The sequence below is a fragment of the Calidris pugnax genome, unplaced genomic scaffold (assembly GCF_001431845.1).
Source record: "Calidris pugnax isolate Ruff unplaced genomic scaffold, ASM143184v1 scaffold54, whole genome shotgun sequence".
In the NCBI taxonomy this organism is placed as follows: domain Eukaryota; kingdom Metazoa; phylum Chordata; class Aves; order Charadriiformes; family Scolopacidae; genus Calidris; species Calidris pugnax.
Window position 1 is genome coordinate 15002771 of NW_015090864.1, and position 23602 is coordinate 15026372.

General features: G+C 37.0%; 1 protein-coding gene across 4 annotated transcripts in view; it reads left to right on the forward strand.

Annotated features, from left to right (window-relative positions):
- The window catches only part of ZNF438 (zinc finger protein 438), a 54543-nt gene extending 33772 nt beyond the window's left edge, over positions 1–20771 (forward strand). For 2 of the 4 annotated variants that reach the window (XM_014945145.1, XM_014945146.1), the window contains exons 4-7: positions 1817–1873; positions 10410–10514; positions 15023–16880; positions 18511–20771. In XM_014945145.1, coding sequence (XP_014800631.1) covers positions 1846–1873; positions 10410–10514; positions 15023–16880; positions 18511–19108 — 2589 coding nt within the window. In that variant the 5' untranslated portion in view covers positions 1817–1845 and the 3' untranslated portion in view covers positions 19109–20771. The remainder of the gene's footprint in view (positions 1–1816; positions 1874–10409; positions 10515–15022; positions 16881–18510) is intronic. The other 2 variants (XM_014945147.1, XM_014945148.1) reach the window with 2 other exon arrangements.
- Positions 20772–23602: the final 2831 nt, after the last annotated feature.

Consider the following 23602-nt stretch of genomic DNA (forward strand, 5'->3'; position numbering starts at 1 on the left):
GAAAACCTATAAAAGTAAAATTTCAAAATACTAACTTTGAGAACTGTCATTTGAACATAATTTCTTACTTTTTTTTTTTTTTTTTACAAGAGTAAACATTGCTGTAGCTTCCTCAGTATGTTTTCAAGACTTGTAAATCCCAAAGTGGAAGAAAAACTTCTGACTTTGTTTCTGTAAAAAGACCTTGTTGAGCAATACGGCCTGAAAGAAGGATGTCTTACAGCTGTGGGTGACAAGTTGAAAAGGTTCCTTGAAGTGTTTTGCCATTCCGAAATCACATCAATGTGGTCTGTTCCGTTCTTGTAGGTTAAGAGTGAGTTGTCTATATGTTACCATGACATGAAACTAGGTTTAGATGAGCCCACATCATTTTGTGCCCTGGGTCTGACCGACCAGCGGTTGACAGCGTAAGTACCACGGACAGAGGCTCTTGGAGGCAGCCAGGGATCTGCTGCTCCACGGCAAACCTGTGCCAGCAGGTGCTGGTTGACATACAAGAGCTTCTCGTTACCCATGGCTCAGCACATCACCTATTTGCCATGTGGGAGGTCTCCTCACAGCAGTCCCACTCCGTTTTCCTTTATGCTTCGCTATTGAACTTCCTGGAGATGGAATTGGTTTTGCCTCTTTTATACTTCACTGCTGCCCACATAACCGTCTCCTCCCCAGAACCTCTCCATAGCTTTTTTGAGAGTCAATTGCATCGTATAAAGAAATATATTCCAGACTTATTTTTGTGATTGATAATTGCATCAAAATCTGTCCTAATTCTTTTTGTATTTATCCAAACCCGGTCTTTTGGTACTTCAGTGCTCAGAAGAGTGCTCTTGAGTGCATGTCTGGAATGTTCCGTATGTCAGATCCTACCAGCTGTTAAATTGGCCAGGAAAGTAAGCAAACTCCACATCCGCACAGCTGGCTCTGCTCATGGGAAATGGTATAGATATGCACTGGTGTGAAAGACTAGATCCAAGTAAACCCCCAAGTAGCTGGAGCTGCATCTGTGTCAGTCAATGGCCTTGTCTGTTACCTTCCCAAAGCCTGCATCAGGAGAACAAGAGATTTATACCCTGTGTGATTCTTAACATGTTAATGGTGTTCAGCTGAACCAAACCATTACATGGTCATTCCAAAAGCTAGACTATTTTATGATAAAGAAAATCTGTGGCTGATAACAGAATTTTGTTTTGTCACTGTATTATGCTGTGTCTTTCTTTACTTGACTGCTGAATCACACTTAAACAAAGCTTAAGCAACACTGACTGCTCTGGAGAGAAATAGTCCACTCTTAAGTTACTGATTAGCCATTTGATGTAATGGTATTTTTTGTCAAGCACTAAGCATCAAATTTTGTGATAAGTATCAACATGAAATTCAGGCGAGGTGACAGCGTAATGTTTGCTTCCCAAATGCAAGCTGCTATCTTCATTGTAGCAGCCATGGAAGATTCTGCTTGTCAGTCAGTTATATGGTATCCATGCAGTTCACATGTTTGAAGGTAAACCCTACATTGTCTGTGATTCTTCAGCATGCATTGGATTCAGACAAGTCCTCTTTTTTGGCTTTAACAGGGGTTTTCAGTTACAAGAAACCTAAGTTAGTTATACTGTGTTGAAAAGTGGAGAGTGAGTATTAGGGTATGCGTGATCCAGAGAAACACTTGGTTTAAAACTCCAGTGGTGTTTTGCATGAGGTATGGGCATACTAGGATCCATTCTGAAATACAATTTTGGAAAACTATTGCCATTATCCTGTATTTTTTTTAGTTGATGAAAAATTATCAGAATTTCTAAGTATCTGTATTTCTTCTTTCCAGGAACATTGTCGTAACTATACAAGGGCATAATGCAGAATCCTTTAACTTTTTCTGCAGGTATAGTATACTTTCTGTACTTTTTTTGGAGAAATTAGAGGCTTGTGATTCAAAATGTGGAAGAATATCCTCATTAATAAATCACTGTATTATTTGTGTCTGCTATTCTACTCTAATAGGATTTTTTAAAAAAGAAGCTGTTGTACTGTGGTATTTATCACTTCAAACAATTACAATAGCTAAGATTATTTTCTTCTTTAGGACATTGCTAATTACTGTTATGACCTGTAGTTGAAACATGAAATATGTAAATCTGCTTCTTGTCTGATTCAGCAGAATTAAGTGTTCAGGGTTTATTCCAATTTTTTTAATACTCTTATATTTGAAAATCATTGTCATATTTGACTGCCACATAATTGGGGGTCAAATCTATTTGCAATTTATGCTACAAGACTAGCAAAACACAACAAAATAAATGTTTAGGAAGATATGTTAGGAAGAAATTCTTTATTCTGAGGGTGATGAGATGCTGGAACAGGTTGCCCAGAGAAGTTGTGGAGGGAAGTGTTCATACTGGAAGTGTTCAAGACCAGGCTGGATGGGGCTTTGAGCAGCCTGGTCTAGTAGAAGATGGCTCTGCCCATGGCAGGGGGGTTGGAACTAGGTGATCTTCAAGGTCCCTTCCAACTCTAACCATTCTATGAGTCCATGGTTTTCTAAATATAAACTTGTATTTTTAGTGCCTTTTCTTCAGCATTGTTATCCTTACTAATATTTTTTGTGTTTAACTATCTTTCTTGTATGTATTGTCTCTTCAAAAGTTGTCTTTTGTTGATTTTTTTTTCAGTAGGGTTAGTGTCTTAAATTTTTCTCTCTGTTATTAGTTAGGGTATTTGTGCTGCAACTGTGTATTCCCAAGCTTCTAGGTGTGCAGCCGTAACTTTAATTTCCTTTCCCTTTTGATCTGTGTCACAATTCTAATGTTTAAATATGATTGTTAACTTGAATGTCATTTTTAATGATACTTCTTAAATGTGAATGAATGGTTGATGGATATGACATAAGCTCTAATGGACCTCTCAGAACCCTTGCAGGCTGTCAGTTAAGTTTCCATTGTTAGTACTTATGTTAATTACGAAAAGCACTATATATTACTTAACTTGAAGCCTTGAGCTTTTACTGTCATGTAAGTTTATACTTTACCTGTTTTGTGAGGAGTATTTTTATGATACTGTAATAATTCTGAGGAAGCTGTTCCAGGAGGATGTCATGCAAATTGATCTTAGTTGATGAGTTCTGTGTCTAATGGGACTATTCTTTCAAGGAAGACAGTACTCACTGTTGTGTAAAGCTATCCACCCTGCAGTGTGCTCTACGTCTGTATGCTTATGACTGGAATACTTAATTCTAATACTTAAAACCCTTAATTTAATTTCTCCTTTAAAAAACAGGAATTTGACCACTGTTGTACTCAAATTGAATGTGTTACGTTTATGTTAAAGCCATTTCTGAATAACAGGAAGACAATATAGACTGTGAAGCTGTTTGCAAACTTGAAACTGATGAATCATTTGCTTTGAGATTTTTTTTGAAGACTTTTTTTCTAAATAGAAATCCATTCTAGTCAATATCCTGTTATCAACTTTCACCAGGAGTGAATTTTAAGAGCCATGTTGTAAACTTTGGAAGTGAGGGTTCATATTAGAAATCATAACCAGATCCTGACCAAGAGCTATACTAGTGTGAAATCATTATATTGTACAAATATACGAGTCTCAGTATATTTTTTTGTGTTCTTTTACTATCACTCTTTTTTGTCCTCGTTTCACGCATCACTATTGCTTCTTAAATGTGTTATGGCACTTTGAAAATGTTGAGGCTATTAGCAATTTATAATGATTTATGTACAACTATAACATTGGAACATTTCTCACAAATAAAAGGTTTGAAAAGAAATGGTATTGGAAGTAGAAGCTATCCATCAATTACATTCAGTATAGCATTTTTGTCAGTCTTATCTGCACTTTGAAAGTGCTTGTTATTTTTCAGTTTAGTATGGAAGTATTGGTTAGTGCAAGTTCTTTGAGTGACAACAAAAACCCTTCACTGCTACCATTTGTCATGTAATAGCAGAAGTTCTGTAATTTGATATGGACTCCTTCAGGGCACCTGTGTTTTTCTCAATTTAAAATATTTGATAACAAAGGTGAGTGTCATTTATATAACAAGCAATTGTAACTCCATGTTCAAATAGATGCACTTTCTGAGTGATTATAAATATTTAACTTTTAAGATTTTTATTTTTTTCCTAGGAATTATGAAATTATCATTGAGGCAGCATATTCTACCACTGACACCCATGTTCATATTTGCTGTTGAGCAAGTGCTGAGTTTTTTTATAGTGCTCCGTAATGACATAAAATACCAGTGTGCCTTAGAGAACTGAAATACCTTTGTGTGAGAGGCACTGTCAGATTTATAAAATGTTTTTGTTAAATGAAACTAACCTGAAAAAATTGTGTCTCTTGTACAATTACTATGCCAAATATAAGACTGTCCTAGTTTATCTAGGAATTTATTTAATACTTTTTTGTCTTTTTAAAATGTACATTGGAAAAGTATATCACAGGCTGAAGTCATAGTTTTGCGTCTTGGGTATGTTTATTTTTTTAAAAAAATCTAGTTTTTTAAAAAAAACATTGTGCAGTTTAATACATTTTGTATCCATGTTAGTATGGTCATTTGGTGCTGGGAGATCTCAGACTTCAATTAGCCATGTAAATGTGTTTCTTAGCATCAACTCTCACTTTGCTGGAACCCCTGCTGCCTTTATATCATTAACATAAATGCAGGTGCAAATAGCATTTATGTACTTTGATAGAAAGCAGTTGGAGACATTTCACTGTGGGACACGACACTTTCAGATTGTGTACATCTGTTCAAATAATGTATCCAAGCCAGTGACATGAATGCAAGGATAAAAACATCTGCCCCTGAGACCGTTTGCCATACAGCAGATGCTTACATCTTTATTTATGCAGATGGTTTGTGTGATGAGCTGAGCAATGATGAAAGCAAGAAAGTTTGACAAAGATTTCAGGGTTTTGCTTGGGATGGGAAAATATGTTGGTAACAGGGCTTCGTTTTCAGATGTCAACCAAAAGGAGAACATCTGTTATGAACACTGATATTTTTAGTAATATGGACGTGTTATTTGGGATGTTAAGTAGATTAACACAAAATCAGTAAAGGATTATTTAAAAAAAAATCTCTTGCACAAAAATTGTACTGCTGGTACAGAAGATACTAAGTAGTTTAATAGAAGTAATTACTTTTAACAGGAAGGCTTAGCTGCTTTCTGTCACGGCGTTCTCAAGTTTAAACAAAACACTGAATTGACTGAAAAGTTTGCAAAGGTAGAATATTTTGAAAGGATAATGTAACCTGCGAAGTTGTTCAGAGGTTGTGTGCGGTGCTGTAACGGAATTGATGACTTTGGGGATTTTTCACTTGGAGTCGTATTTAGTGTTACAAAATTATTAAGACAAGTAGTTTAGCCTTTCTGTTGGTCAAGGATGACTGTAGGGTAGTGGACGTGAGTCGCAGATCTGAAGGGACCTGGCACTTAGAAGAAGGCACAGCTCTCCGGGCCCCAGCCGGCACCAGAGGCCACAGTGACGGGCGCCCGACTCCCCCTGCTGGACTCTGCGCCAAGGGGCTCCTTTGTCTGCCAGCGCAGGCAGATACACATGATTTTAATTAGAAATCTGCTGATATTTCTGCACACGGCAGGTTAGGGATATCGTCTTTGGCCTACATTCCTGTGGACTGCATTCCTGTTCTCGTTCCCTCGGATGCTGGCACCCCTTCCGAGTGTTCGCTGCTGGATTATCACTTTTCAGCAGTATCTCCCGTCAATTCTTTTACAGCACGTCCAGTAACCTCTTGTGAGAACTGGTGCTGCCTTTAATCAATACGGTGGCGAGCATGGGCAAGCTTAACAACGTCAATAAGCATTGCAAATAATTGTAATTATGCACAGGGGGAAGGCAAGCATTCAGATACTGCAATTTAAATTATTTTCTGCTACATCCTACTGCCAGAGAGGCCTAGCAGCAAGTGATAATTTTTTATATGTTCTGAAAACTAATGTATTCCTAGCCAGGGCCGTAGTCTTTCTGAAGATGTTTTAGTTTTCCGGTGCTTTACAGGGCTGTGTCTGTCTTTGAAAAAGTATACATTTCTACTTGAAGTGCTCTGGAGATCCTCTAATCTTTATTTTTGTTTGAATCCTTAGTGGAATTGACTACAGGTGGCAATGTTTTGCATATCTCAGCCAGAGCTATATAGCCTTTTTCTGCAGAAATTTGGGTCCTGAAGAAAGGAGAGGGAGCAGATAGAGCAAACAGAGCCCCTGGCTAGAGATTCCCTATTCAAAAGTTAGATCACTTAGCTCGTTTCTTTTGAAAAATACCTATTTACAAAATCTCTCAGAAAATACTCTCCAACAATCATCTAAGTTTAGCGATGTGTTCTGGCCCTTTGGGGAATGATAAACCCTCTGTGTGGTTCATACTGGACGACACAAAATAGACCAGGCCAGGCCTGACAGTTTTCAGATCTTCACTTCATCTTTAATGAGGGAGCACTTTCTGAGGTTTGTAGCCCAGAAGTCACCGTGCAGATGCCTTTAACGCCTCAAGTAAAAGATACTTGTCTGTTGAGCCAAAGTGGCGAATTAATTGCTTGTTTTCTCTCGCATGCGGGATCTGCGCAGCACCGTGTGCTCTGGTCATCACAAAAAAGCGATACTCTCTAACATGAAAAAAAGTGTTGCTCTTCTGTTGTGCTCTCTTTGCACGCTGGTATTGGCAAAAAATAAATTTTGGATGTAAGAGGCATAATTCCCTTAGTGCAATCAGGCTTATGTCCCTTTCTGTCCCATGGAGGGAAGGGTGGATGATCAAACCCTCAGTAAGATGAAGATAGATTAGGTTCTCAGTTTATATGAGAGGGGAGCAAGAGTCTAGGCAGAAAATACTTCATGATTTATTCATAAAATGGTGCTACTTGACCTTTTTGTGCTGCATAGTTTCTGAAGAATTCTGTCTTCGATTCTGTAGCAGACCTGGTCATTATTGTTTCCTGCACTTAAGGAAAAAATAAGTCTATTAATTACCACTTATATTAGGCATATCAAGATTTTGTCCAGGTTGATGTGATCTTGATAGACCTTTTAAAAAGGACTTGACATTGACATTGACTTCACAATGAGTGAATTACTGTTTAGGTCTGTATCTTTCTTGAAGCTCACTAAAAGAAATTTCAACTGGCAGGTGTCCCAGAAAATAATTTTTAAAAATCCAATTACAGTCTTTTCTTTTGAATCTTCTGTTTGTCCCCACCTTCTAGAATACCTGATTCACATTTGCAGTGCCATTGAAGGTTTATGAATTATGAGTTTATGACCAGTGCTAGCATCACCTCCCTTCAATTATTTTCTGAACAATTAGTTCCCCCAAGTGGCTGTGTCACTGAAGCCTTGCCTTGCAAATCTCCAGGGATGGTATCCTCTGTGGAACAGATTGACTGGGCAAAACTGACAAAGAAAAACCACTGGATTTGCAGCAATACCAAAATTTCCTTTCTATGCAACCGAATCCTGTTGCAGCAATGTGGTCTCTAGATAATGCCCACTTGAAGTTTGACATGGTTGATCACTGAAACTAGCAAAGGCAGAGCAGAAGCTGAAACACACTGTCTTTGATGATGTATCTAATACTCTTTCTCAGACAGAAGTTCCATGTTTCAACAGAAAAGAACCCATGTTTTCATCTTTAATAGTGATTTGTGTGGTTGCAGAGGCCAGGCACCATCTTGAGCCCATAGATTTATCTGCATAAACCTTATTCCCAAGTTCTTATATTGCCATAGTGAGAAAAATTTTCAGCTGTAAAGGTGGAAAAAGTTATTAATAATTACAGATGCTTTATGTCTAGTGCTCTTTATGTCGGTTTTCATTTCTTGATCTGAAAATGTTTTGATCTGCTCTAAACCTATTAATTATGTTAACCTTAATATGAAATGAGTAGCTTATAACTTGAAAGACTGTGCCTTCAAAAAAATGGAAAGCTTTTAAAGTTCACAATCACTGCACGAGAGGTGTTAAGAAAACATGTGGATCTGCTAATAAATGTATTTTACATTCATTGTAAAAGAGTGTTTAAAAACCTCTTATGTTATGTTCTGACTTTTAGGAAAGACTTCCAAGACTTCCTTTATACAGTAGCACAGAAATGGCTTTTGTTACAAGTGGTTGTTTTAAGCCTTGAATTGCCCACATTTTATATAAGGTGTTGCTTTTGAATATTAATTTACCCACATGTGGCCAATATATATGATATTAGACCTTAAAAAGGATACCTCAAAGCTGTTGGCCACTTGTCCACTATAGAAATAGGATTTTATACGTATTTAAGATGTTACTTATTCTGGGACAATACAGAGAGGTAAATGTTCAGCACAACTACAGAGTTTATTTAAAATCTATGATGAGAAATCTAAATCAATGAGAAATCCAAAATGTTGTCTTATTATTGGTATCAATGTATGGTCAATAGTGAAACAAGGATGTTTCAGGAATAAAGGACTGAATATCAATGTATGGTCAATAGTAAAACAAGGATGTTTCAGGAATAAAGGACTGAATGAGATAGGAAACTGAAGAACTTCTGTAAGTATGAACTATGTACCCATGATCTTGGATTACTCTATGAGTTATCTCTCCAAAATGACTGTTTATGCCAAAAATAGTTTTAGCTTATTCCCACACTGAAAAATGTCACTAGAAGTTTTAAGGTTGAACGTCTGTTTTAATGGAGTCCGGTTAATATCAAAAAAACATTTTTATTGTGTAGCTTTGTTGTTGTAATGTTCTCTTCGGCTAGGAAGGGTCTTTTGGAGACTATTAAGGAATCCAGGATGTATCCCACTGCTCACAGAATTTCTTGAAAGGGACTATCATCCGAGTTCCTTAAGATAATAAACTTGCAAAGACGACCTGTCTAAATGATAAAATGCTTAGTGCACAACTAGCAAATCACGTTGATGCTCAAATCAGAATTGATTATATATAGCTTTAAAGAGGTCTAGTTTTTCCTTTTAGAATTTTAATAAACTATTCTGATCTTGTTCCACCCATAGTATTCTAAGCCTATTTGTACATTCTGTATCTTAGTATTTTTGTGATTGATGTACTGTGGTTTTCCAATCTTGCATTAGAACACTTATTTTTTATTTTTCTAATCTATTTTAAATTGCACAAAAGGACTCCTATGTAGACCTAATTATATTACTCTTAAAAAAACTTCCAAGTTCTAAAACGGTAAGGAATGCAAGATATGGGATTATCCCTGTGGCTTAAATTGCTTCTGCTTTCCAAATCACATGTAATAGTAATGTTCACTACCCATCTTCAGTCTGCGTTTAATTCCCATATCCCACCCTGACTCTTTGGCCTGGATGCTTTCTGACTCTCGTTTCTAGTCCTCTTGTCCTTTTCCTGCTTGCCCTGGATGTCTCCTAGTTTCTCTTCCACGCTCTCAGGTCAGCAGCATAGAGATAAATAGAGTTTTTCCCTTGTTCCAGTTTGGGTGTTTGGACCCAAGGCTACAGGTTTAGGAAAAATCCAGCTCCCTGAAGCAGGAGTACGTTCAATAGAATGTAATCATTGGAAAAATTAGCTGCTTAAAGTGTCTATTGAGCACATGCCAAGAGCTTACAACTTTGCCAGATCTGGGCAGCTTTTCACAGGCGAAAGAGACATTGCTGTGTCAAACCTCAAGGTCCTTGTGTAGTGCATGGATGTGTTACTAGATTCTTCTTTTATTTATTTATTTATTTATTTATTAAATACAGACATACGTGGGGATGGCCACCATTTTCTGTTGAAATTAATTTTAGAAAATTATCTGAAGCAAATACATGGAACAGAACATTCTACCCAAGTAGTTATTATTAGGCAAAGATAAGAACAACTGCAAATTAATGTTTATAATGTATAGAGATGGGCTTTCCTGATTTGTAGGCTTCATTACCAACTTTACTTCATATAGGTGGGTGGCAAAAGTAGTTTTAAACATAGAAGGCCAAATTCTATTTTCTAGAATAGTTCCACTGATCTGTGTGGTATTATAGAAAATTCAGCATGGAATTTAGTCCTTGTATTTAAAAGCCTCAGTGAAGCTACTGAACCTTCATTTTTCTGAGCTTTTTGTTTTGGTGCTGTTGACTGTCTGCCATGACACTGAAGCTAAAGCATCCCATCTGTTTACCATATTAACCAGCTTTACTCAATTATTAAGCTATCACTTTGCATTTGGCATGCAATATATTAGATTTTAAAGCATTTTTTGAGGAGAGAAAAATGGCAAACAGCAAGAAGCAGTAGCTTTCTTAATGCAGTAACTGGAAGTTAACGTTTTATATTGTAGTTTTATATTGTCTTTTTCTGGGTTTTGCTGGTTTTGGGGGTTGTTTGGGTTGGTTTTTTTTTGGTCCTGGGATCTATTTATAACTGACTGAAGCACTTTTGCAGGTGGTGTTTTTTTGCATGCTAATCCTGCAGAGAAACATTGTTTCCAACAAAGTATGCTGGGTCAGCAAAAGCAAGAAACTTGTGCTGGAAAGACAGTATCCACAGGTATTTAGTGTGCATGGAGATTTGGTAAAACGAATCGTTAACTATCATTGACAGAAATAAATCTAGTCTTGTCTGTTAGGATGTTGTGGTTTGTTTTTTTTTTTACTTTCCCAAAGAACAGATATTCTTCCTTTCGAAGTCAGCAAAAGACTCGGGAACGTAAACGTGCATTTAATAAAATATTTAATTAATCTTTTTCATCTGTATTCTGGCTTTCCTTCCAACCAAGATGAACCTTTTTTTTTTTTTGGTATTATGTTCTGTCACTTATCCAGTCATACACAAATTAAATACATACCTACACAAGTGAGGTGGTCCTGCAAGGATTATTTTAAAAGCTGACACACAGTGGTTTCTCACATTTTGGTGGTTTATTTTAATGTTCAAAACAGACCAGATTAGTGGGGAAAATTAAATTTCTTCTGATGCTTTTTATAGTTTCTGAGTCAGAGACTTTCATGCATCATTGATATTTTTTTTTTTATTGGTGTATTACTGTCCAGTCCCATACAATTTTAAAGTTATTTAGAAGGGGTGAAAGCTTATGACATCGTGCAAGGTTCTGAGTGATTTGATACTTGCAAGTACTAGCATGGTAACCATTAATCTTTTAACAGACTTTTAAAGTAAATGGATTGAATTGCATTTGATTTAACCTTGTGCTTAATTATTTAAGAGTGTCTACCTGTTGCCCCAACTCCATGCCTGTTTGAAAGACTGAGAACACAGAAGTTAAAAATGAGCTTCATGTCATTCAGATACTAAATTTAATGTTTTCATTCATTTCCTTTATTCTTTATGAAAATTTTAGAGAAAGTGTAAAAATTGTTCCCTTCCAGTGAAGGACCCGTAGACTGATGTGTAGAAAGAACGTCTAAAACCAAGGGCCATCCTCAAAAATGCCATTGCTAATCCTCCCTCAATTGAAATTGCCTCTTCTTAGATGGAAGACTTAATGGATTTACATAGGCAGAAGGCTTTTCCTTAGGTCACAACTGACAAGTCAAAAAAGAATCCTTTGAATCAGAATTGGAAGAAGGTATGGAACAGAAGCAGAATGTCCCTGAAAGATGTATATTAAGTTTCCAAGCGGCCTTCTGGTAGTCAGACAGCCAGAGCATATTCAAGTCCTTCAGTGTCAGGGTGGCAAAGACGTGAATTACTGTAGTGATCTTTGTGTACAAAGGAAATTGTTGAACCTTTTCGCCAAGTATAAATGGAAAAAATAGTTTTGGTCACCAATGCTACTTGCCCACTCTGGGTGGGGTCAGTAGGAGCTCCGGTCTGCGAGGGGACTGGTTGCTTTTTCCTGATCCAAGATGCTAAACGGTCTTTCACCGGTTCTTCCAATTAGCTTTCCCAGTCCACAAGCGAAATCTTAACCAAGTCTGGAGGATCATCAGACAGCTAGTCTGCATCTAGCCCATCTCTATATTTAGACACTGCCTGAGCTGCTTAACTACAGCAGCTGTGTTGGATGGGAAGGAAATACAGAGTTGAGTTTTCTTTGCTTACCAGAGGCACTGCAATTAATAGTTCTGCACTAAACTGTCTAATGTAAAGCTGGGGGGAGTGGAATAAGTTGTACTAAAGGCTGATACCTGACATAGCTTGCCTGGAAGACGTATTTATGATAAAATCATGCTAGCAGGAAAAAGAGCATTTGTATAAAAATCCCTTCTCAAACAGTTATATCAATGTTTAGTATTGTGTTAACTGCATAAGAAGGATATTGATCTAAACAGACTGTTTCAAAGAGCATTTTGTGATTAATATTCATTAAGGTCTTGGCTTCTAGAATGATGATGCTTTCTTGTGGAATGCTGAGAAAATATGCAGAGGGACTTTCTTTAAAGAGAAGTGATTTTATTGCCTAATTTTGCAATAGGCAAGTCAACATGTTTGAGAAGCATACGCTTACTTTGAAAGTTAGTGTCATGTATTATTTCTACAAATACTTTTTCCTAACCTCAAATTTACCTCTCTTTTGTGGTGCTTTGGCTGCTGTTTCGGCACTTTGTAGAGGTGGCATGTCCACAGCAAAACTTCCATCTTTTCCTGAAGTCGCATCATTTGCTGCCATTGGTTGGGGAGTGATGCCTTATAACTGGGAGTGTAACCGGGAGCAGTCTGCTGGAGTGCTGGCTTTCCTAAACCTTTTTTGCAAATCAATGAATGAGATTTTGAAATGAAAAGGGAGAGGTGCGAGCCAAACCTGAAGAGAGAATGGAAAGTGCTTTTTGTCGAGTATTGTGGCAAGTTGAATAACTGCTCATTTGGAAAAAGTCTTTAATGTCAGTATATGGCAAGCATGATCTGGAAAATAATAGAAGACTCTGGACCCTAAAAGAAAACTACACTTGTTCTGTCATCCACCATATTTAAGCTGTACAATTTGACCTGTAACTAGCATTGAAGTTCAGGGCTAGTTTGGTTAATAGTTACAATATCTTACATAATTTTATTGTACTTCCTAGAAGCTCTATAAGTGTTTCCTCAAAAGCAGCAACGAGAAGATACCATGCAGGAAAGAAAAAAATAATCTGAGTATTATTAGCAATTGAGAACATGAAAGATTCTATATATGTAGTCATTGTAGTTTGGCTAAAATGGAAGTTCTTAGTGAGAAATAGTACAAGCTGCTGCCTGTTGGAGAATGGAAGGGGCTGTAGGGAAACAGAATTTTAAATTTACCATGTTTCTGTTTTTTCCAGGTTGCACAAACTTTGGGGGCATGGACTTATTCCTGTGTATAGGGATGTCTTTTTATTTTGGGGCAGGATTTCCATATGTATACTAGACTACTCTGCACAGAATGTCTAGAAATTCTGGACATCTTTACAAACATTGAGCAGAAAGAAAGTTATGGTGGTGCCCATTAATTGGGGGATCAGGAAGGTGCATAATGGACTTGGGGTTTGATGCTTTACATAGAAATAAAAGGTTTAAAGTTTTATGCCCAGGATAGTTCCTCTATGATAGTGTCCTCTTGAGAAGCATGAGACCTACTGTGTATGAACCATACAGTTTATATGTGATTGCTCAGTGCATCTAGTGTGTCCTGAAGGCAGTAGATTTACTGCACATGTGCATACCATAAGTATGTACAAACGTCTGTCTAGGAGTTCTGGTTTTGAAATGTGATAGCTCTGTAATTTACAGTGTGTTGCAAAGTGTGTAACATCTGAAAAGAACATCCAGGATTAAGATAAACTTACTAGAGTTTCCAGTGTTGGTAGTAATTCACAGCTACCTCTTAAGTCCATAACTGTGTATAAACGCATTTATAATACAAGGCTTTAAAATAATAACGAATGGAAACTTCCCCATGAAATTACCTTATTGCAGTATTTCAAGGTCCCAGTGCTTATTTTTACATATTCTATTCAAATGTGGTTCCTCTCTCAAAATGAATTTTTATTACATTGTCTTCCCAAATTGCCGCCTTCTTGGTATCTTTGTAGTTGAATTTTCAGTGGTTGAGACTGTTGGGAAATATTTTTTCTTCTTCAGAAAACCTGTCCCAGTTTTTGAGAACTGGAAGCATCAGTAGTTGAATTTGAGAGTGGATAATGGGGCGGTTATATGAAATGGTAATGGTACAATTAACTATATGTCAAATCCTTTTTTATGGACTGTCTGAAAGGTCAGCATATATCTCTGCTGCTTAATGCAGATTGTATCTTACATGTTTTACCTTTTTCCTTTTATTTGTTTTACTTAATTATCCTCACATTCTTCTTTACTAAAAATGTTTGTGACATTTACCAACACAAGTAGAAACAGATAGGAACTGTGATATAACCTTGATAAATCACATCTTTCAAGAAAATATTTGAATAACTTACTACAGTAATTCTATTGTGCATTAAAGGCACATAAGCAATGTGTGTGATTAGGTATTTAATAATGGTACTTTTTCTCTCAAGTCCTCTTTGATATTGTTACGCATTATTTGCATGTTTTATAGCAGTAATTTTTTTAAGACTTCATCAGGTAAGCTTTGGTCTGTGTCTGATAAACTCCCCAGATTCTAAATGTTACAGAAGCTCTGGAAGATAGTATGTCTTTGGTTGAGAGATATGATCAGAGCATCTGCTCAGAGAAGTTCTGCATCATAGAGTTTAAATCCTGCCCCTGGTAGTTCTTCCAGCTGAATATTGCCAGCGTGCTAGCACTGCTTTTCCAGGGCAGAAAGGCCTTATAAGTGTATTTGTTCTTAAATGCCATGTAGTTTCTAGCCTAGAATGAAACATCCATTTAAGATTAGATTAGAAGGGGTTTTTTTTACATTTACATTCAAGTACATTGTTTCAGTGAGTATTTTTGTTTTCTCCATGAAACTTTTGCAATTCTGAACTTAATTTAGTGGTCCTTTAAATACCTTAATACTTATAATAAGTTATGCATAATAGTAGCCATTGTATGATGTTTAATTTTCAATACATTAATTTTTTAAAGAGAAATGCTATACATTATATTACATCTTTGTTATGTTATTATTACAGATAAACACAAATCTCCTTCGGATATAATACAAAGTTTTCAGAAGAAAAGTCAGTTTAGGACAATTGCTCCAAAAATGGTACCAAAAATTTTAACATCTGGAGTGGTTTCTTGTCTTCAGTCATCTTTGCCTGAGCAAAATACACCAATTTCAGCTGCAGGTTCTAAACCGCTGGTGGTACCAACTCAAAACTATGCTGTCATGCAGGTGGCTGGTCATGAGGGGACCTTTTCTCTATTGGCCTTGCCGTATGTTGCCCCTGCCCTAACACAGCCAGTCCAGCAGTCGAATGTAGCCCCTTCTGAAAACCTAAAGCTGCCCATCCCTAGGTACCAACCTGTAAGAAGTAAATTGCTGAGTGACAAAAAACCATCACAAATCTCTGTTTTGGGTGCACATAACGAGATACCTACCAGAGCATCGATCTCATCCCAGACTTCTCCCATGACTACTTTAACTGAAGACTGTGCTGAAACTCATTTTAGTTCAGATTCAACTGAGCAAGTGATGCTAACAGACCGTGACTCGGCTGAAATTACAGTTGCCACGTTAGTAAATAAGAGCAATTGTGTGGAATCTCCTTTAGTGATCAAAACTGAAATTGCTAATGGTGATGTCTCTGGACCATCTGTAGTTAAAGACTCTTTATCCAAGCTGGCAAGTACAATCAGTCCCATGAAACTAAGTCTACACTCTGTGAAGACAGCGTCTGAAACCACAAGAGAGCCATTCATAACATCTGAGAAACTGAAGGAAAAACCGACAAATTCTGCAAATTCTGTTGCTGTCCTGTCACCGGCAGTTTTTGGCAGTACAATACAGATGACTCCATCAGCACCAAAAGGAAAACTTCCTATTTTGCCTTACTCAAGGATGAAAAATTCAGTGTTCTGTAAATCTAAGCAGAATACTAATGTTACAGGTGTATGTGGACCTTCACTGAGATCTGAATGCGGAAAGATACCAGCTTTGGCAAAACCCTTTCATGTTCCTTCTAACGCATCTGATAAGCGATCAGCTGTATCATTTGCACAAGTCCCCAGACAAACCATTCAAGAAAATACCCTCTCTCCATCCAATAAAGTGGATGTCGACAGTCTTAAAAAATTGAACAGTGCAGCCTCTAAAAGAAGAGGCAGAAAAAGAAGAGCCACAGATGATTTATTGGCTTTTCAGACCAAGCGAAGGAAATGCATCATTAATAAGTTTAGAGAAGGGAGAGAGAGGGCAAAAGTTGATCTTCAGCCACCTGAAGAAAAAAAGGCAGTAGCAGTGAAAAAGTACCGTAGCATTAGACCAAAACCAGTGGTGGTTGTGCAGGATCTCGCACCGCTGACTTCTGCAGCAGTGGTAGAGACACCATCTCCTGAGCATTTAGACCGAGATACTTTTTTAAATAGTTCACTTCCCAACAAATATTTAAGTTACAAGCACAGTGACACTACATCAGCTAAATCAGGTGATTTAAGTAGAAATACGTGTTCAACCCTACCTAAGCTGTCGTATAAATGTTATGTTTGTAACCATGTCTTCCAGTTTAAGCACCATCTCCAGGACCATATAAACACCCATACAAACAAACGGCCTTACAGCTGCCGAATTTGCCGGAAAGCGTATATTCACTCTGGAAACCTGAGCACACATATGAAACTTCATCACAATGAAGGCAAACCCAAAAAGCTTGTGTGTTGTGAATTCTGTGCTAAAGTTTTTGGCCATGCAAAGGTGTATTTCGGTCACCTAAGAGAAGTGCACAGGGTTGTGATCAGCACAGAGCCCTCCACGAGCGAGCAACATCTGCAAGATGCTTTAAAGAAGAGAGACACCAATATAAAAGCAGCAGAAGAAGCAATGGAGAGGTGAGTGTTTTCACTCATTAAATGCTAATGAAAACGGGATTTCAGGTTGTCAGTGGAAGTTCATAAACATCACTGTTTTGAAAATTTTTGCTTTTTCCTCATCTTTATTTTCAGCGCAGTGACATTCCTAGTGGTTTAAATATTTTGTTAAGGAATCTAGTAATCCATTAGACCATCTGGTATATTTTAGCTGATTTATGTAATACAAATTATTACTGACACCTGAATATCCAAAGTAACTTTGCATATATTCTAATAATACCCAGTGTACTTACAGCAGCTCTGTTTTGATCAGCTGATTTCTCACAGCTAACAATTTTTCTGTTTACCTATGCTGTCTTCTCTGTTCTACCCATTTTGGGTTTTCCTCACAAGATAAATAAACCAACTGCAAATAAGTGCAAAGCAATTCATATTTCAGTATTAGTTTGTAGTTTGTTTACCCTATTAAATATCATTATCCCATTTCCTTCTCTGGAGCGCTCTGAGCTAATCTGTCTTGTGTGTTGATTACTGCTGCTCTTGCAATCACTTAGACAAGTAGAAAAGTTAACATTTACCATATTAAGATGGATAGAACATTCTTTTTTTCTCTGCATTGTGATTTTGAGGTGAAATTTCTTGACACAGTATAAATGTTGGCTTTTTTGTTGTTTTGTTCCACTCTGCATTTACTTTCATTAAAGTACACTTTAACGAGCTCAGGGCTCTAACCTGACGCCTCACTATGACACTTTAATTTTATACATTTTGCTTTTCATAGCTTCACTCCCTGGGGCATCAGTTAGAAATTTTTAAGGTATTGAGCCTAAGAAACACCAGAGATTTTCTTTCAGCCTTACTAGACTTCTTACAACAAATAATTTAATTTATCTATTTTGTTGGGTGATGTGTCTAATGTGTATAAATCCACAGTATTACATGGTCCTTTTTGTAGTCGTAGTGAGAAGGTTTCTGTGGAGGTTTTCTTTTGATCGGCCTAACTTAAAACAGGGACTTGCTAGCTCTGTGTGTGTCTTTATCCTGCAGAGCATGAGAGGGGCTGTCCAATTGTAAATTAGGAATTTAAACTGTTTAAAACTGGCTTGCAAACTTTCAGGGGAAAAAACAGAAACTTTGAAGTTTCATTGTTTCCATCTTGGAGTGGGAGGTGGGACATGTGGTTTTGCCTTAAATTGACCTTAGATCACTCAGTGTAAACAAGTTACTTTCTTTTAGTAGTATGCTGCATGTAATACTCATTTTCACTTTTTTAGCCCAGAGCTAGAAGTATTTGGATTGACCTCACTAAATCAGGAACTTTAAAAAAATGGTAGTAACATTCTATTAAAAGGTTAGTGTTGATAAAAGATTATTTCTACCAAGGCTAATTTTGGAGGCAATTCTTAAACTCAATAGTGTCCGAATAACATTTGGGTTTAGTTGTTTTCTAATCAGCCTGATTATTACTTTATTTCTCTCCCTTTTTTCTGTTCCAAATAAATTAGATACTGTAGCAATGGTGCCTGTTTTTAATTAAAAGAATGTTTCATGAATGTCATCTCTTCTTTGAACTTAAAAGACAGAAATTGCCGTCTTTATTTTGTGCATGGTTAATCCTTAAATAGTTTTTATGTTCTTTTTTAAACAGGGGAAATAAGTGCAATCTTGAGGACCTATTCCATAATCCAGGAGAAGTGAAATTACAGATCAAATGTGGTCGATGCCAGTTTATTGCACAGTCTTTTGGTGAAATGAAGTTTCACTTACTGTGCTCTCATGGAGAAGAGATCCAGGGAAGAGTAAAGGAAGGAAATAGAGGAGCTAAGGGGGAACTGATCAAACACACAACCCAGTTGTGGAAACAGTGCAATGAGAAAAGACATTCAGCAAAATGCAGTACCCATGAGGAGGAGTTTTATACTTTTCCAAAACTGAAAAGACAGATACACTTTCACCATCAAAATAACGTCGATGTGTTATCTAAAAGTGAACCGACTCAGTCAGGAAGCAGTGAAGCACCCAGCATGCAAAATGTAGGTTTTGGTACACCAAGCAAAAAAATAGAAATTTGGTCTAAATCAGGCTATAACTGCATTTTATGCAAACAGTTATTTGAAAGAAAAGAGGATCTTTGTAATCATTGGCAGAATCACCATAACTGTGAAGACCCTTCCAATTTATGGACAATTTTTAGTTTGTTATCAAAACAAGGAATTATTGAACTTTCTAATAATGGTGAATATTGAAGCTGTGCTCTATAATGATATGAAAAACTACCTTACCAAATTGTGTATGTTTTTTGGTGTGTTGCTAAACTAACTCAAGAGATGTATCACTTCAGAGGTTGGTTTGGTGAGTTTGTTGGGGTTTTTCTAAATTATGCTAACCTTTATTTTGTTAAATAGAAAATGTATATATCCAGTGTCCTTCCAGATGGGTACATGCAAGCCCATTATGAAACACTGTAATTAAAATTCATACTTAAGCAACTTAGCAGCAGCAAGTAATCAATACTAATGGTTAACACAAAGGAAAAAGATTTTCAAATTATACTATATGCACAGAAATAAATCAGTTTATATGAAGTAATCTCAATCTTGAATGAAACAAAAAACCAGACTCATTTTAATTTCCATCCCAAATGGGTTTCCAGATTTTATGGTAAATAGATATTTCCATGCAGTTCTCTGAATTATTTAAATGTTCATACATGCAACCAGCATTGAGGAGCTTTATAATCTGTAATTAAAGAGTTTTTAATTCTTATTTTCTTTGTTTCAGTGTCTTCAGACATGTTCATTGCTTGCAGGTTTGTTATTGGCAGGTCTTTTTTAGGTGTTACATTCTCTCCCGGTAACAGCAAAAGTGAAAAATCTACACTTTTTTTTTGCCTGTACTCTCTGGGTTGAAGACAAGTTAGTTGCCACCCATGAAGGTGGAACCCTCAAAGCTTGACTACTTCATGAAAAAAAAAAAACCAACAAGTTTATTTTTAAAATAGTAGTTGAGTTGGTTACTCCTGGGAAGTTTGACATTCGGCAATAGGCTGCATGATTCACAGTGAACTTTTAGCATGTTCCTTGCACCTCCTGTGACACAGCAGCACTGCTGCCAGCACCGTTAGCACTCTGCCTCTAACACTCTTGGGAAATAGCTTTTGTACCTCTGCACTTGACCCAGTCTGTGGCTTTAAAGGGAAATTGTTCCTTCACTATGGTACACACAATGAGGTTTTTTTCACTTGTGTTGCCAGATTTACTGCACTAGAGGAATTGCATGCAGCACCTTAGCCTTCCAATGTCAGGAGCCAGTAAGAGTTGCCTTACCAGGATGCAAAGCTGTAGCAGCCCGTAGTGCAGGAATAGTGTGTGCTGTGTCCCCTGCTGGGGAGCAGGCACGGGAAGCCACCATGTCAGCACATCTCCGGGGAGGCAAGTCAGTTCAGGCTATCAGGAGATGGAGTTCTGGAGCTCAGTTTTGATGGAAAGGTCATTGAACTGTCAAGTCTAGTTTGAAACTGGTGTTAAACTGCTGTTACTTAAAGCCTTATGTACCTCTGAATTATTTTGGGAGCAATAATGGAGACAGTGTAAGAAGCCGCAATATCACTGTTCAGCAGAAGTCGGAGCACATCAAGGGGCAAACTGAAAAATAAACTGGTACAGTCTCTACAGTCCTACTCTGTTCATTTCTCCTTGTGGTCAAACTGTAACTGAGGGATTGCAATGATGAAAGAGTCATTCCTAAAATGCCCTGTGTGGCCTCTCACTGTTTTGCACAAATTGTGGTGACGAGAACATGAAAAGAGATCTAAAGATGTTGGGTTTTCTGAGTGGGATTCCAGAAGCTGTTGCAATATTTGTGTACATATTTTGTTTTTAAATATTAAAGGCAGTTTTGATGAGCTAATAATTTTCAATGTCATTTCTTCTTCTTCTTCTTTCAATGTCATGTATGGTGCTTTGACTTGGAGTCAAACTATAAGAATGGAGCCAAGAAAAATGAAAGACAAAAGGCAAACACTCACAGAAGTGTACAGGTGCTTGGTAAGATGGAAGAATCCCTGTGGATTTTCACAACTTCCTTCCTACTTTCTATGGCTATAAATAATACATATTTTGTGGTTGTTGCTTTGGTTTCATATATTACTTTTGTGTGATGAACTACTTTAAGAATACTCCTTATTCGTGGGTATGAGACACCCATCTTTTAATGCCTACAATATATACATATTTATTTTCATTGGGTAGATGGAGGAGAATGTATGGCATATTTGGAAAGGTATAGCTAATTTTAAAGTCAGTGTTTCATATCAAACTGAGACTAAATTTAACTTAGTAGAGTATGTTTGCATTTAGAAGCATTTTTTTCCCCCAGACTTAATCCTTTAACTTTCAAAACCAAACAGCTTGATGCTTTCTCTGAAACAGAAATGTGAGAATAATCCTGTCTTCACATAGATATAATATATCAAAGGGAAGTTCGTTCCCAGCATAAAGCACACATTTTAAGTGTTGGGGAAAAAAAAAAAAAAAAAAAATTAAAAGGTTTGATCATGTTCATTAGTTAGAACAGACATTAAATCACCTTTTTTGCAAAATCACCCATTTCTTGGTATAGTTTAAAATGAATGAAGCTCTGAGATGGAGTCCCTCCTGTTTGGGAACAGCACCAGTGATGGCAGAGTTGTCCTTGGAAAATATTTTCAACTAGTATTTATTAAAAATGGTGGTGCATCAGAGCCAGTGATGTAGATGAGTTGTTTGATGGTGTTTATCAGTCAAGAAGAGTCACTCCCGTTCATTTTTTGTAAAAGGGGGGGAGTTTCAGTCATGGGAGGAAGGAGGTTCGGGATGAGGGAATGGGTTGCATTTTTTTTTTAAATGGAATTTTTCACGTACAGTCTTTTCATCATATTTGTGTGCTTCTCTCCCTTTCTCTAGTCCAAGCCAAATGGGTAAAGAGATCTCAGCTTTCAGCAATTTAAAGCCTGAAAACAGATTTTAAAGCATGGTTCTAAGCCACTTCTCAGTGTCCTCGTAAATGTTTAAAATTAGAAGCCTTTTTTTCTGAGGCTGAAAGCATTCTTATGTTTCAGGCTATTACGATTATGGTAGATTACGAAAGTTTGGGATTTTTGAAAATAGCTTTGCATTAGATACAGATGTGTCCTTTGTTTAAAATATGTTTGTTTTGCATTTGTGTTCATTTTGATAACATTTGGAGGTATGAAATGAGCCTTATTTACAGCAACATTAACTAGTGCGTGTTTGCTGTTCAGCAGAAGGGTTGTTATGAATGGAGTTTGCTGTTTACCTTGAAGCTGGACAAGTTAACATCTGGCTTTGCACATAAATTATATTTTTAAATTGTTAAAACGAATGTTACTGGTTTTGTAGCTGTAGTTTTGTTCCCTTCTGATTTTTCATTAAGTCTCTGTTTCAGCTTCACTGTTCAACTTTAAAGCTGTTCCTCACATGGAAAGTTGTTCCTTCATCATCACACCATAAATAATCAAAGCTGGAGGAGTTCCACCGCTCCTCTGGCTTGCAGAATATTGCCCTTCTCCAGCTGCAGAGCTACAGTTTCCTATGGCTAACTTGACATAGTTGCTGGCAGTAAAAGTTTTACTTCATTTATTTATTAGAATTTAGATCTCTGCTGTTTAGCCCCATCAGAGTTTCTGTCGTACCTCATTAGATACTTATTTTATCTACTATTCACTGAGCTCTTTAGAGAAAGTGTCATAAGAAGGATGAACAGGTATTTAGGAGAGCAGATTTCAACCCTAACTTTGTGCCGATGATGCTGACGTTTGAGAATCACCAGCTTATCTAGGCTCAGCCGTGTAGTATATTATATTTCTACAACACATCCACCTACATGCGCATCTATTTTGGAACAAAATGTATACTTCAAATTCAGCTGTCAGTTATTATTATCAAACCTGTACAATGTGAGTTTGTGATTATTATGCATAAAGATTAAAATGCTCTTAACTGTATTAGGTTTACTTGTCAAATTTCTTACAGCTCTGAAAAATGAAAATCTGCGTGCTGAGTATGACACAGAAAAGAGTCGGGTCTCATGAAGAAAATTCTGATGGCTTAAAGGTTGTCCTCATTTCAGTGTGTGCTTTTGTAGCTGATCTGTCACATTGTAGGATTTTCTCCATGCTTTATTAAATTGCCATACTTTTTCTTGGCTAGGAATACTGAAGAAGACCTGAGCTTGCAGGCAAGTTTTGGGAAAAAATGTCTTTACTTCCTTTCTCTGTAAAGGCAGACACGTCTGTGAAATCAAAATAGTCTTGGTGGCCCTACATATACATGCACGATGTGGGGCAAGGTGCAAGGTTTGGACTTTGGTGTGTGACTTTATCTGGCTGCCCGTTCTGCAGCTCCAAAGTAGAAACCGCAAATTTGAGTGTAAAAATAACTTAGTTTTCAGACTTGAGTGAATTTCTAATACTTTATTGACAAACCTTCAAGAAATCCTGAAAAATGACAATAGCATGCTTCTCCAGTTGTGCTTCATTTAACAATTTTATTGACATAGTAGTACCAGGAGTGTTCTAAAATATGGTAGGTCTGATGCTATCGAGTACAAAGGAGACTTTCTCCCTTCCATTTTTTTTCACATTTCATTGACTTTTCTGTGTAAGCATTAGAAATGATGGGATGAGTTATGATTTCTGCTGCCCAAGAACGTTATTCTGAAGTTATTTTGCAGAAATTTCC